A 16503-nucleotide genomic window follows, 5' to 3' on the forward strand; every position below is an offset into this window, starting at 1 on the left:
TCAACCAATATAAGCAGGAAAACTCCCTTTAAGCAATGGGATAAAGAAAAAAATATTTAAAAAAAGAGAATAAATTTTGACTTCCTTGCTTATGACGTAAGACCAATTTTAGAAAAAGAAAATAGAATATCAACTTCCTAACAGTCAACCGTCAAAATGTCTTTGAATAACATTTTGGCCGTTTGATATATATACGACATTCGGCCATTTGCAATGGCAATTCAATCATGAAGGAGAAAATAGTATTTGGCTATTCAATAACATTATTTTTTACATTCACATAAAAAGAATTATTTAGGCGTTGAACAATATTTATTATCATATGATCGTTAGTTTGTTAATTTTAAATTCAACATTTTATTAATTACGTTATAGATTATATATTACTCCATCATATTTACTAGTATTGATTTAGAAAATCAGGCTCCTAAAGAACTGTTTTCTAGAATTTACCATTTAAAAGGGAAGACAGAATTTATTTTCTAATTGTCATTGACCAAATACTTCTGTAAAAACAAAACAAATATCGAAAAATGCTTCTGGTTCCACACAATTCTTGTCTATTATGATTTTAAGATAGAATAGTAAACCCAATTAACAAGTATGCATCGCAATTTCTTTTCCTCTATCAATCATGTAAATATAAATGCAATATAATTTACGTCAGAATCTTAAACACAAACGAATCTAAAGCATGCACCATTCATATTTAAATGTGTTATTATTTTTATGGTTTAATAAAACATATCTTGTTCAAGTTAAAACTGGTCACATGAACATAAAATCGAAGTGATATCCACAGAAATGAAACTTGAAACCCTAATGTCATTCATTTCTATTTTGTTTGCCTTATATCAAACTTATCTTTTTCACAAAACTTGTTCCTCGAATCCAGCTCTCGGGCCAGATGCGTTTTGCTCAGGTAGAATCTTTTTGTATTCAGCAAGCAGTTTCGGAATATCATTCATCCGTAGCTGAAAATACGAGAACACAGAAATCAGAAGAAATGAGGAGAGGTGATGCAGTAAATAAACGCAGGATAGAGGATGACAAACACACCAAATATGAGAGAAGTTTAAAGTAATTCCCAATAACAAACAATTATTACAGAAGTAAGCGACTGAGCATTTTATTACGACCCATGTTCAAGGCTAGGCTAATGTTTAGACGATAAAATGTAATATAATGCTTTTGATCAATCAACCATTCACATACTTTAAACCATGCATCTGATAATTTCAAAATTTTCAAGATTAATCATTGCATGTACTATGATAAACTCTATGCAGGCAAATAATGTCCTTATTTTACTAGCTAAGAATCGTTAACAAACACAATTTTCATTTCCCTTATTGTGGGCAGTCATAAACAAGAACTAATATACTGGATGTGCATCTATGTAAATCATACCTGAGAAACATTTTTCAAGTGATAAAACTTGTAAGCTTCTTTTCCCGATAACCATGAATCAATAGACTGAAAATCAGATCCACTATTTGCTCTGCCATTTGACAATCAAAAATCACCAAAAACTTGAAAAAAGTGGAAAAATGAAAAACCAAAGCAAAAATTTCATCACATTTGCCCATCATTAAATGGCCCCACAACATAAAATGATTTACCCGCATTAACCGAGTTATTGCCCTAATTACAGCAATCACTACCAGATTGGCTCACATTGAAGATATTTCAAACTAATACCTCTTATTCAAATTTGTTAAACATCCAAAAGATTCAATACAGTTTCTAAGTTTAATCTTAACTATTTGAGATTTTCATACAAAAATTTTGTAGATTAGCTAAAATTTTGGAAAAAAAAAATAAATGTTTCTGTGAAATAATTTAACATGTTCAAAAAAATTTTGAATTCCATGTTAAACATGTGTGGGTGTTAGGGGTTAGCATTAATTGCTGATAACTGAAAAAACCAAAGTAACCTACAAAATTCAGTGAAGTTCAGCTCAATACAGTCAGGGAACTATCATTTCAGTTTATGTGGTCGGTTATCAGTGTTTTATTTTTTATACAAAGCCTAAAACTATCCATAACCCCTTCCCAACTCTTAACATTTGATTTAAGAAACCGAAACCGATAAAAGTTTGCACCAGTACTTGCTGACAGAAATGTGAATTTAAGAGTTCTTTTTCTTGCTTAGGTGATGACTGTAGTTGGGTTTTGTTACCGAGTGCAATTTATTAGCTGTATAGAATCTGCAATTACTTCAATCAGAAGCTAAATGATAGGAGCTATAATCTTAGGCTAATGTTAGGATTTTCTTTATTTCCTTCCTTTTCGTAGCTATTGTAACAAGTATTGGTGACTAACTCGACAGGATTACAATTTCAAAAATGTCTATGAGACCCTAAAGGAACCAGAACAGAGAAAAAATATGAATGAAGAAATTCAAACATTTGAAAAGAATGAAACCTAGAAGATTACATATTTGCCACTAGACAAGAATACAATAGGATGCAAATGGGTCTTTAGAGTAAAATAAAAAGAAGATTGAACAATGGACAAATTCAAGGTCAAGCTTGTAATAAAATATTCACTTAGTCCTAAGGAATTTACTACCAATAGCTATTTGCTACTATTGCAAAACATAATACAATTAGAATCCTCTTCTCCTTGGAAGCAAACCTTGACTGGCCCTTTTATCAACTTAATTTTAAGAATCCTTTTCTGAATGGAGGTCTAGTTGAAGAAGTATACATGAAGGTTCCACGAGGCTTTGAAGCAAAGACCATCAAGAACAAGGTATGCAAACTGAAAAGAAGTATACATTCATCTTTTTCTTCATAAAACTACGATGCCGCAAAACCCTTTTTAAGTTAATCCGTAACAATGTATGGGGACCTTCTAAGGTAGCAATCGTAAAAGGAAAAAGGTGATTTGTGAGTTTCATAGATGATTGCACTAGACTAAGTTGGGTGTACTATTGAAAGACAAAGGTGAAGTAAAGCATATATTTGAAGCTATCAATATTATGGTTAAGACACAATTTTGTGAGTAGATGCAAATATTTTGGAGTGATAATGGTCAAGAGTTTTCTAATGATCAACTCGGCAGTTTTTTCAATTCCAAGGGAATAGGGCACCAAAGTTCTTTACTAATACAAACCAACAAAATGGGGTAGCTAAGAGAAAAAAAATAGGCATCTTATAGAAGCAACTAGAGCCTTGTTGTTTACAAAACAGCAACTCCACCTGCTGCCGCTGTGATTTTTCTAACACCGTTGCTGTGCTCTCTGCTCTCTTCCGATCATTCTCCTCTAAGTGGTGGTGTGTTTTGGCTAAGTGTTTTCTGTAGGGATCTATTTAGTTTTTTATTTTTTATTTTTTTATTGAGTGGTTTTTTATTCTAATTGTGCAAGCAGATTTTTTTGAGGGGCTTAGTTGTTTTTTCCAGCATTATGTCTACAGACAAGAAGCTCGTGATTCCAACCGATAATCCCTCATTGCAAATTAGCCCTGTGAAGCTTGTTGGACATAATTACCTTACTTGGTCAAGGTCCTGCTTGTTGTTTATCAAGGATCGTGGCTTGCAAGGATATATAATCGATAAATCGTCAGAACCTGAACTCACTGATTCAACCTTTAGTCAGTGGGATTCAACGAACCCTCTTGTTATGGCATGGCTTATCAACTCTATGCAAACCCATATTTCCAAAACCTATTTGCTGCTTGATACTGTAAAAAAGATTTGGAATTTTGCTGCTCTCACCTACTCTCGTGTTGGGAATGATGCGCAAATTTTTTAGATTCGTAATAAGGTCCATGATACAAAACAGAATGAGCTAACAATTTCTCAATATTTTGTTGAATTAAGTGGGTTCCGCAGGAACTTGATTTTTATCAAGATTTACAAGCGAATTGTGCCAAGGATGCCGACAAATTTCAGAAGATGGTGAAAAAGGAGCATGTTAATTGTTTCTTGGCTGGGTTAAATATTGAGTATGATCAGATTCGGGTTCAAGTTCTTGACAAGACTCCGTTCCCTTCTCTCCATGTGACATACTCTTATGTACAACAAGAGGAGAGTCATCATGTTGTCATGCAAACTCAAGTACTGTTTTACATGCTCCATCTACTTATCAGATTATTAATTCCGATGCAAATAGACATATGACAGGATCAACCAAAAGCTTATTTAACCATACTACTTGTCCATCTAAAGATAGTGTGTGACTAGTCGATGGCTCCCTTACCTCCATCTCTAGAACAGGTTCTATTGTTTGTACTCCCAATATCACTTTATCCTCTGTCATTCATGTCCCTAAATTCCCAGTTAACCTTTTATCTGTTAATACCACTAAAGTCTTAAATTGTAAACTTGAATCCTTTCCCGATCACTGTGTTTTTCAAGACCCCCAGACAGGGAAGACGACTGGCAGTAGTAGATTGTGTGATGGCTTATATCTTCTGGGTCGATTGTCCAATATGTCTTAAGCATTATTTAGAGACAATAAAGATGTCAACCAGGAGATTATTCAATGGCATAGGCGGTTAGGACATCCATCATTTATTGTTCTTGCTAAAATGTTTCCTAATTTGTTTTCAAGAACTCAATTAGACTCTTTAGGTTGTGATACCTGTGAGTTTGCTAAGCATACAAGAAACAGTTATCTTTTGCGTAATAATAGAAGTACTGTTCCTTTGAGATTATCCATTCGGGTGTTTGGGGCCCTACTCACCTTACTTCTTTATTTGATAATCGTTGGTTTGTTACTTTTATTGATTGTTGCACTCGGATGACATGGGTATTTTTATTAAAGTCCAAAAGTGATGTTTTCTTAAGTTTTCGTTCTTTTCATAAATTGATTACTGCTCAGTTTGATGCTAAGGTTAAGATTTTGCGAACTGGTAATGGAACCGAGTATAACTTTAATGATTATTTGGAATCATATGAGATTTTGCATTAGACCAATTGTCCAGGTACAAGTGCTCAGAATGGTGTTGCCGAAAGAAAAAATCAGCATCTTTTGGAGGTGGCTAGATCACTTATGTCCACTATGAATCTCCCAAAACCTTATTGGGGGATGCGATTTTAGTTGCAGCTTATTTAATCGGATGCCTCTTAGAGTCATTGATTTTAAAAGTCCCATAGAAACCTTACAGGGTAAGACAGATTACACAGTTTCCCCGAAGGTCTTTGGTTGTATTTTTTTCGTTCATCTTCGACATGAGAGCAAACTGGATCCTCGAGCAGTCAAGTGTGTTTTCATTGGATACTCTCCCACACAGAAGGGTTACAAATGTTATCGTCTGTCATCTAGAAAGTATTATCTAAGTATAAGGCTGATGGTTTAAATTAAAAGACTCAAAATCAAATTAGTAGCGCAAGGATTCACTCAGACATATGGAGTAGATTATCAAGAAACATTTGCTCCTGTTGCTAAATTGAACACGATTAGGATCCTTTTATCGTGTGCAGCAAATCTCGACTAGGACTTTCAGCAGTTTAATGTAAAGAATGCCTTCTTACGTGGAGACCTAGAAGAAGAAGTGTATATGAAAGTTCCTTCAGGATTCGAGGATAAAAATATTCAAGGGAAGGTATGTAGACTAAAAAATGCCCTATATGGACTAAAGCAATCTCCCAGAGCCTGATTTGACAGATTTAGCAAGGCTATGGTGTCGTTTGGCTATCAACAAAATAATGTTGATCATATCCTCTTTATAAAAACATCACAAGGATAAGATTACTCTCCTTATAGTTTATGTTGATGACATAATTATGACAGGAGATGACAAGGAAGAAATGGCCCGACTTAAGAAACAACTGACTCAAGAATTCGAAATCAAAGACTTGGGAAAGTTACAATATTTCCTCGAAATAGAAGTGACCAGATCGAAAGAGGGAATTTTTATTTCCCAAAAAAGTATGTCTTAGATCTTCTGACAGAGACTGACATGTTAGGTCGCAAACCAACCAAATCACCTATTGAGAGTAATCACAAGTTACAAGCAGGGATCGACGAAACGGTGGATAAAGGGAGATATCAAAGGCTCGTCGGGCGTTTGATTTATCTCGCTCATACTCGGCCTAATATAGCCTATGCTGTTAGTTTGGTAAGCCAGTTTATGCATGATCCTCACAAAACTCATATGCAGGCAACATTGCGAATTTTGTGTTATTTGAAGTCTGCACCGGGTAAAGGTATTCTCTTCTCAAAATATAGTCATCTCAAGATAGAAATATTTACAGATCCAGATTGGGCTGGTTCTCTTGATGACACAAGGTCTACAACGGGTTATTGCACTCTTGTGGAAGGAAACTTAATCACTTGGAAAAGCAAGAAACAAAGTGTTGTGGCTCGATCAAGGGCAGAGGCTAAGTATAAGGCCATGGCTCAAGGAGTTTGTGAGCTTTTATGGCTACAAAAAGTATTGGAAGAGCTGAAGTTGTTAAACAAAAATGGATCAACCTTGTACTGTGACAACAATGCGGCCATCAGAATACCTCAAAATCCAATACAATACAATAGAACCAAACACATCAAAATAGATCGTCATTTTATACAGGAAAAAGTAGCCGGTGGTGCCTTAAGTCTATCTTACCTAGCATTCGAAAAAACAGTTAGCTGATGTTTTTACTAAAGGGTTCAACTGTAAGAATTATCATAATCTTCTTTGCAAGTTAGGCATGTGAGACATCTATGCACCAACTTGAGGAGGAGTGTTGAGAATCTTTGATATTGAGAATCTTTCATATTATTAAATAGTACCTTTAGAGATTACAACTAATATTTTTTAGAGATTCTAATTAAGAAATATTATTTCCTTAGTTGTTAAATCCTACATGTATATATAGTTGTACATATTTCTAAGAAATATATACTTTGAGAAAGTTTTTTCCTCAATACATTAGAGTATTCATCTCTAATTTCATCAGACTGCCACTTACTTTATTAATAAGATGTCTTCTCATGTTAAAGGTTTTAAAACATTTTCCGGCATGTTCAAATCATTTTTTTCTACTTCTAGGTTGACCATTGATCTATCTTTGAAAGTGTTTGGTTTTAGTGCATTTGTTCATATTCATGATCATAATCAGAGTAAACTTGAGCCTTGTGCTAAAAAATATGCTTTTGTTTGTTATGCTTAGAATCAAAAGGGATACATGTGTTACGACCCAATCAAAATCTTGTCATCTTGTGGAAGGAAACCTAGTCACATGGAGAAACAAGCAACATATTCTAGTTGTTCAATCAAGTGATGAAGTAGAGTATAAAGCTACGGCTCAAGGTGTTTTTGAGCTTCTATAACTGCAAAAAGAATTGGAAGAACTAAATGTTTGGAAAAGATAAACTATCCATGTATTGTTACAACAAAGCTACCAGAAGTATAGCCCAAAACCTAGAACAACATGATCAATAAAAGCACATAAAGATTGGTCGACACTTTTTTTCTCTTGCAATGGGAAGATTGGTCAACACTTAATAAAAAAAAAGTTCTCTCACAGTGCCTTGAACTTATTTTATGTTTTCCAAGCAACTAGCAAACATGATCACTAAAGGGCCTAACACCAGATTTTATCATACTTAGATATGCAAGGTGGGAATGTGTGATATCCAAGCACCAACTTCAAGGGGTGTATTGACCAATCTTGTCGATAGCTTAGCACAATCTAGTTAACCTCTTATGCACACCTAATCTTAACAGATTCTTAGGCTAACTTGTAGGGTTCTATTTGATTACAACCATTATATTTATACCTCTTTTCAAATGCAACAACCTTGGGTTTTAACATATGAGAATTCATTTCAATCAATCTCTCAAAATTCTTCATATATGTGTGTGTGTAAATCATGGAAGATTTCTTAAGATATGCTACTAAGAATCTTGGCTTTATATTATATCACCTGGCAGCTTCAAAATTCCTCTAATTTCACTAAGCCACCCAAGGTTAACATTTCCTCCACATCAATCTTCTTTAGTCTATCCATCTTAAACCTCCAAACCCTAATTTGTTTACTCTTATTTCTTGTTTGACATAGCATTAGAGAAACTCGCTTTTTCACTATTCCAAATGTTTTGCATTTTCATAATAATCACCTTCCCATTTATTTTCGCTTTGTGTTCTTGTCTATGATTTGAACACATTCTAACATATTACTCAATGCAGACTATCTGCAATATAATTGGTTGCTGATAATTTTATAAAAGAAAATCGAGAAGACTAAACACAAAGAAAACGAAAAAAGAAACCCTAAATCATCAAACAAGCTAAGTTGAAAATTAAACTAGGACATAGAGAAATAAGAAGAAAAAATTGGTTAGCCTTACAAATGATGACGCGAAATCAGTCGTTGATAGTCACGAAGCAAAGGTCCAAGCTCCTTCAGTGGTATTGAACTTGGCGTAGATCTCCGCCAATGATCACGAAGCAACTCAATTGTCTATTTATTACACCATTGGACATATTATTACCGAAAAATACACAAAAAGAAACCACTAGTGATCACGAAGCAACTCAACTGTCTATTTATTCCACCATTGGAAATATCATTACCGGAAAATGCACAAAAAGAAAACATTCAAATATTAAGACATACCTGATTGAGCAAACCCTGGTTGTTACTAGGAACTCTTTCTCCAATCAACCTTGATCCTAGTTCAATGAATTCTTTGTCTTCAGACTCATCTATTATCTGAAGCACAGGACTCGAGAGTGAAACTGAAATTCCTAACGCTCTTTGCAATTCTGAAATTGTATCATTTTCTCTTCGGCTTTCCTGTTATAAGAAATGGAAATCATCAGATACCGTTGAAACAACACTAGGTGCAGTGACATCAACGGGAAATTACCCCAAAGGTGAATAAAAACTTCTGTTTGTAAGCAAACTATGTTTAGGACACTGAACAAACTATTAAGCTTACGAACTTCATTAATCTATTGAGTTGGCAATAATTTCTTTAAAGTTTCAAACCTAGTAAAAATGTACCAGCAATACTTCCACGGTGATTCCGATAATAACTTCTCTAAAAACAACTACATCAATATACACGATCTTTATTCAACTATGAATATTTACTTTCTAAACAAAATGACTTGATTGCTCATCCAACTCAAGCTATTATATATATGTTAAACAGGATGCGAGTTAAAGATGACCTCGGAAGACAAGGTATTCCAATTGAATCTTCAACAAGAAAAGGCCATGATGTTGAATGAGTGGCTACCTAATTGCTGGTTTAGCCTGTACTTGTTATGTCAGCAGATTTTGTGTAAGTTTAAGTAAGACTATTAAGTTTTGTAGTTGGTGAAGTTGGTGTACTTTTAGACTTTATCTTTCTGAAGAAAAAATGTATGCAGCATTTATAGCTCTATGGTTCTACTCTTTCTCTTGTTTTTTTGCTTCTGTTTTTCCTGGGTATGCTTGTCTGAATAAAACCAACACATGAACTAAAAGACCAACTGGTGATTCCTTTTCTAAAAGGTACAAAATTATTTTGCATCAATACCTTGAAAGAAGATTGGATACTTTCTGCAGCCATGCCCTTATTATCAGGAATATTTTTTGGTGGGGACTCAATAAACCGCTTTGCAATTGGGTCCCCTGTAAGGAGGAGACCAAGCCAAAAGCATTTAAAAATGGTAAAATTGTGAATGAAACTGGAGGGCAATTTAAAGAAACAAGTGAATGCACGTTCTGAAGAAATTATGGACCACTTCTTGCTGTAATACGGAAGTCCATGTCCTATCTAATTTTTTCCTTGAGTGGAATCAAGTTGCAACACTATCTGTCATTTAAGAGTAGTTAAATGATGCACAATTACACTAGCTGAAAGTAGATTTAGTACCTTCAGGAACCAACCACCATATATCCCCATAAGTTAATTTGCCATCAAAACCGCCAAATAACAAATAGCGAGAACCTATGTGAGTCAAAGAATGGTATGCTCGAGCAGCAGGGGGGTCATTTCCAATAGGTAGGCGCTTCCACTGAGCAGACACTAGTTTTGGAGCAATTAAACCAATAGTCAACCACATAAAGTACATAAATCACTAGGCATGAGTAAGGACAGGGATAAAGATTTTGTAAAACACATAGTAAAACAATAAAGATAATTGCCGAGCATATCAACAAAACAATAGAGTATTGAAGCAACTGATGCAGCGCTGGTAGAAAATAAATACTACAATAGGATTCAATAGACCTCCTAATAAAGAATGCAAGGTTATCTCTTGTTTGTAGAGTTAAGTTATGGAAAGCTGTGATATTAATCATAAACATTCTTGCATCCAAAATTCAGTATCACACCAAAAATCTTTATATGTTTAAACAATAACTGATTCAAGCCCATTATTTTATTTGATCAAAGAGGAAACCAAAGGGTTGACGTGCTCAACAATTTTCTATCTAAACATATAATTATATAGTTCCATCTTTATGTCTTTCACACTTCCATTTTGTTTTGTTTTGTTTTGTTTTGTTTTACTCTTTTGTATTGGTCCAGCATGTAAAGGTGTAAGAACAGCACCACCTGACGCCACCATGGTACAAAAGATTGATGTACTTAACTCTTACCACCAATTTGTTCAAACACATAGATTAGAAGAAACCAGAAAGAATAAGGAAAACAACCAAGATCAAGATGCAAAGTGCAATGAGTTGGAGAAAACCAAAAAAATATACTCACATCTGTCCAAAACAATACAATCATTATAGTAAATATCATAGCGACTTAGCCAACCACCAGTTCCATGTCCTCCAAATAGCAAGAGCTGCAAGGAAGGGGAGAAAAATAAGCCAAAATGTAAAAGAAGGGAACCTTCGCATTAGAATTAGAATAACCATACTTGGCATAACAATGACAACGATACTCAATCCTTGAACTTTTGTTCTCCGAAAACTTCAGAGACACACGCGGATACTATTAATATTAAACATAAAATCTTTTTAAAAGAGAAAATTACTAAGATGGCATGGATAGAAGATTAAGATTCCAAAACAGTAGTTTGTGATCTTATTAGGAAAGCAAGTCTCAATATTGTATATAACAACAAACTAAATCTTTTCCCACCATATACGGTTGACTGTAAGGATCACTTATTAAGCCCTTCAGTCAGCTCAGTAAAAGGTCAGTTTATAGTTTTCATTCATTTCCTCTTTGGTCTTCCAATTCCTCTCTTGAAATAGATATTCTCCATTAAATTAATTCTCTTGGGAGAATTTGCATATGTTTTCTTCAAATGCCCAGATCACCTTGAATTCTCTGATTTTGTCCTCAATGTATGCAATCCACACCTTTATCTTTATGTAGTCATTCCTAGTTTATATTGGTCTGATTTAGGGAATAAAACATCAACAATCAATAAAATTAAGGCTGAAAATCAAGATAGAAGTTAGAACTCATGAAAATGTAGAGTTATAAAAATCATTAGTTTTTTAAATCTATTAATTAAAAAAAACAGGTTGCCTGCAAATCTATTTTACTGCTTATTTACTCTAAGATTACAAAAGAAGTTTAGTCCTAACCCTAGATTTAAAACAGTGTAGTCGGTTCCGCACTAGTTCCGGCTGGTGCACACCATTCTAGTAATAAACCAGTTCAACCAACTCCTTTTTCTGCATTTGTTAAAACTTTGATCCATACCGGTCACACTGGCTCGCTCTGCCTTATTCCGGTCGCACCGGCTGGAACATTGTGCACTGTCTTGTGCATGAATAATATTAAAAACTATAAATTTTCTAACTTTTTGTCGTTATGGTAATAAATAATAAAAAATTTTACTAGAACATTATGCATTAGTTGGTGCAAGAATATTTTATATTTGAAATTTAATTTATATAATTCTTTTGGTATTTGTAAATATTTTTATATATGTTAAAAAAAATTCAAAAATATCAATAAATCAGAAATGGTACACCAAAACAGACCGGTACCGGTACGCACCAGTTCCAATAGAAAAACGGTGCGTCCACCAGTGCGGTACTGACTTCCTTGATTTAAACCCTAAAGGTAACTTATAATCCTAGCCATCCACTCATGTCTAATAATCAATAGATTAATAAAATAGCATAATAGTAATAGCTACTGCATCATAGTTCTTTATAGGCCCACACATCCACTATGACACTCTCATCTCAATCAGTCATTTTTTCTGTGTATGTTGATAGTTTGATGCCTAACATTCCATTTGAAATTAAGCTATGATTTAAATGTAGATGCAAGAGCTATAAGTTAAGCTGGATATTTGAGATTCATGCTCACCCTGAAGACTTATCCCAAAAAAGAAATATTATATAAATAACATAAAAGCAGTCCTATTTATTCAATATTTCAGTCATAAATTACAGGAAAAAATGCAAAAAAATAATTTTCTTATATGTTCTATTCCTGAATAAGAGATGGAGGCATATGAATTAACAAGCTAATTTTGCATCTTCAGCGGTGTTTAGTTCTGCAAGATTAAGATGCACAGCTAAATCAGTGAGGAATTTAGAGATGATATTACATAGTGCCCTCCGGATGTGACCGTATGTCCACAACGGGGAGAAGGCGATTGACCTGGAAGCTTCAATTGGGTCCATCCGGGTGTTTCGTTCTCTTCCTTCCACAAGAAAGGCAACATAAATTAACTTAATAATTCATTATAACAATCTAAAATCAGAAACAATATTTATTCTAAATGCAACAAAAGAGCAAACATCATTGGCTTATATTAAAGACAAATAAAGGTCGAGATAAAGCAAAGAAAGGATGTCTCTAATAAAAATTTTAATTAATAATTAACAATAGGTTGGTCCATTGAATTATACATCTCCTAGCTTTGTCTAGGCAAAATGAAGCAAACATGTAGTACAATTGCCTGTATAAAATTATCCAAGGAAAAACAATTACATGAAAATGTATCATCCATACTATCATTAACATGGAAGAGAAAGTTGCAAGTATCCATAGAATCAATATCAGGATTCATGCTATTGCGCCATTAAATATTTGGATTTGGACAACACTAGAAAGCTGGTTTTATCTTCTGCAAGAGCACTACTAAGAAAATCATTTCATAGTGCTACAAACATCTTTCAAACGGAACTAACTCATTGAAGGACAGAAATTATACAGATATCATTAGATACAAACTCTTTTAAATTTTAAAAGCCAAAATTCAAGAATAATATAAGCATCAGTGAGGAAATTACAGTTCAATGATTTTAAAGAAATAGAGTCTATCTGCACAACTAAAATGGAAAGGAAATCCAAATACAAACCTTCTTCAATAAGACCCTTCAAAGCCCATAAATCACTCATGATTGGCCCACCACCACCTGCCAAAGTTTAGAAAGTGCTCGTGTCAGCTCAATTAACTGAAACAAGAACATTTTTCAAAACCAAGCATGCTCCTAGTAAACAAGTATCAAAGATAGAAATCATCAAGAAGACATAAAATGCCATCTTGCTTCTAACATAAACAATAATTCTCCAATAATTATTCTATGAAAAATGGTTTCCAGATGGTCGAAAGATTAATGATCATGGAAACTCAGTTACAATGCGACTGCTATATGAACACTTCACCTCTGCCACCAAAGACAAGCAACCTTTTCTCAACCATAGTAGCTGTGTGGCCGCATCTAGGTGGTGGTAGTGATCCAGTAACTGATAGCTCCATCCATTCGAGCGATACTGTTCAAGGACATCCTCTTCTTACTTAGCAAGTCGTCTTACGAAGTAGGAATAAGTAATTTAGTGGAGGAGGAAAACAAATAAATTCCAGAGCAAAGAAGTTACTTGTGTCCAAGATATATACATCTGACAACCACTTTTTACCATCCCAACCACCATACCTGCACTCAATTCACTACTGCTTGAAAATATACTTACACAAACAAATGATCTACATGATTGAAATTCCAAGTTAACATACATAACAATTTTTCGATTTCCAATAGCTGAAGCAGCAGAGAAATCCCGTGATGAAGGAAGGTCACCGAAACTTGTTAACTCTGACCATTGCCATATATCTGTAATAAATATATCCAATTATTTAAATGGGTTAAACATAAGGTTCAAGAAGCTTACACCACAAGATAACAGAAATAGAACCTTACCAGTGTCTAGGACCCAAAAGTCGCCTAACCTGGATATTAATATCATAATCAATAGCATGTGTTTACAAATGATTTGAGTAATAAAACAAATAGACTTTTAGGCACACTTGATGCTTACAAACCTTCTGTTACCAGAACGACCACCAAAGATAAACATATGACAATCAATTGCAACAGCAACATGAAATGCTCGTGGGCTGGGACCAACTTGTCCATCTGACCCATTTCCAGTACATTCTGGCTGAAACCATAGTTTGCTTTCTACAGCATTAAGGAAAAAATACAGTACAAGTCAGAATTTGCAGATGTACGAGGTTTACTTGTTATATCCAAAATACAGCAATGATGAAAAATGTCAAAACAATACAATTATTATTCTTAAAGAGGGCTAGGCATATTAAAGCACAAACACCAATAATAATAAATCTCACAATTCTCTAGAATGAGCTTCACTTGACTAGCTACTTACTCTACAGCTAATGGTATGATGAATATCACTTAAACATCATCACTCCTATCTGCATCAATAGTGTCTCTTTTACCATTAAATCCAGACAAGGGTATGTTTGGACACCATAAGGTAATTGTAAAAAAGTGTAATTATTAGGACAGTGCCTTGTGGTTACAATGAATCCTAATTCCATAAATGTGTTTATCTTGCAGAGAGTAATTACATCTTAAAAAGGAATAAAGAATCTAAAAGAAAAAGGTTGGAAGTCATCATGGCTAATTACCCTAGTATTTCCTCCAATTTTCAATCTTCTATAAGAATTAAACAGTGTAATTGGAGTGCTCTGGTTATACTCAATTCACTAGGACCTACTAATTAAAATGGTTACCCAAACATGCCACACATGTTTAATTACAAGCAATTAGACCCAAGTCCAATTACTAAGTGGCATTCTGAACACACCATAAATTATACATTCCTAGTTCATATGAGCAATACATCCCCCAAGTAATTTCCTTTGGCACCTGTAAGCATTCATATAAGGTCAAACTCCCACTGAGCTTCAAAAACCCCAAGCTCTGAAAAATACACAAGCACTCAATCCTTATAAAACCCCAAGCACTTGTCTCCTGGATAAAAAATACACAAGCTAGCTCCAGTTGTTTCATCGCTAGTACGAACACAAAGATAAGCGTTAATTTCATCTCAATGACCATGATCATTCTCTTTGACAATTACTTCACTATATATAAATATAAATGAAAATTCCGATCTAACACTATTCACTGAATAACTGCATCAGCTTCCAAGGATTTAAACCGCTTTATTCAATTAAAAAATTAAACATATATCAGCTATTTCATCGCAATATTGAATGCACATAGCTATTGGCTTTCATAGAGTTGAAAAACCAACTATGAAATCACACAAATTTGACTATAGATTCTTAAAATGAGCTAACGAATGCATTTTCTCATGCCTCGATCAAATTTAAGTTACAATCCAGATGAACGAAACGGTGAAAAACCAGAACAACCGTGAAGAAAATTAAAAAGGAAAAAACAACTTTCACCAAATACCAAAGAACAACCAAAAAAAAAAAGTACCGATGTCATAAACAGTGATGTCACTAAGGAATTTCTTGTCGAGAAGACCACCAAACACAACGATCTTGGATTTTCCGATTGGAACAGCGGTGTGACCACTGAGAAACCATGCAAGAATCAGTCAGACAAATCTTCTACAACGTAAACAATTTACAAACATATAGATTTAGCGTTACCTTCGAGGCTGGGGAGGAGTTCCAGAGAAATCAGAAGCAAAAGCTCGAACCCAGTAATGCATTTGTTCAATTTTTTTTCTCTGTTTTTTTCTTTTTTCCCTCTATGATATTTACTTCTTACTTCACCAGCTATCGAAGATTCAAGAACAACATTAACGATCTTCAAAGAAAGGAATTGATCAAGCCTCGTTTAGAATTAGTGCTGCTATTAGGAAATTTTCAGTTTTCAATGGAGCACTCGAGAAGAATAAACTTAATGCAAAGGTTTTTAATAAGGTATACCATTGTTTCCAATTTTATCCTTAAAAAATTGTTGGGTAAATTACACTATATGTCATCCAACTATATTTAAAATTTATTGTCACTTAACTTTTAAAAATGGTAACTAACTAATCGGGCTTCTTTTCTTTTTGATCTTTTTCCCTTTTAAGTCTTGTGTTTAACTAGAGGGTGAGGTGGTTTTTTAAAAATTAATATAAAATAAATTGTTTTAATGCATAAGTTGATATCTAAATTATATCATTTTTTTAATCTTGAGACCTAAATCAGTTTTGGTCCCAAGTTACCTTCAAAGGTCAAATTATTAGTGAAACCATTAAGTCTTTAAAAGAATAGGCTTAGCCCACAAATTAGTACATAAACAATATTCTTTTTTTTAAGTCGGTACCTAAGCTTAAGCGTGAGCGCTCAATCGAATTGAATGAAAAA

The 16503-nt window shown here is 34.0% G+C and overlaps 1 protein-coding gene across 1 annotated transcript; it reads right to left on the minus strand.

The window, feature by feature from the left end:
* Positions 1-684: 684 nt before the first annotated feature.
* LOC105763625 (protein GLUTELIN PRECURSOR ACCUMULATION 3) lies at positions 685-16060 on the minus strand. Its single transcript, XM_012581905.2, has 16 exons — positions 15796-16060; positions 15620-15717; positions 14185-14323; positions 14063-14091; positions 13879-13975; positions 13743-13798; positions 13530-13637; positions 13223-13279; positions 12466-12557; positions 10647-10731; positions 9807-9959; positions 9468-9562; positions 8558-8737; positions 8289-8401; positions 1411-1501; positions 685-974 (listed from the first exon to the last, which is right to left on the minus strand). The coding sequence occupies exons 1-16, from the start codon at positions 15855-15857 to the stop codon at positions 870-872; spliced, it is 1560 nt and encodes a 519-aa protein (XP_012437359.1). The 5' UTR covers positions 15858-16060; the 3' UTR covers positions 685-869.
* Between the last annotated feature and the right edge of the window lie 443 nt (positions 16061-16503).

This window comes from Gossypium raimondii, chromosome 12 (genome assembly GCF_025698545.1).
Source record: "Gossypium raimondii isolate GPD5lz chromosome 12, ASM2569854v1, whole genome shotgun sequence".
Taxonomy (NCBI): Eukaryota; Viridiplantae; Streptophyta; class Magnoliopsida; order Malvales; family Malvaceae; genus Gossypium; species Gossypium raimondii.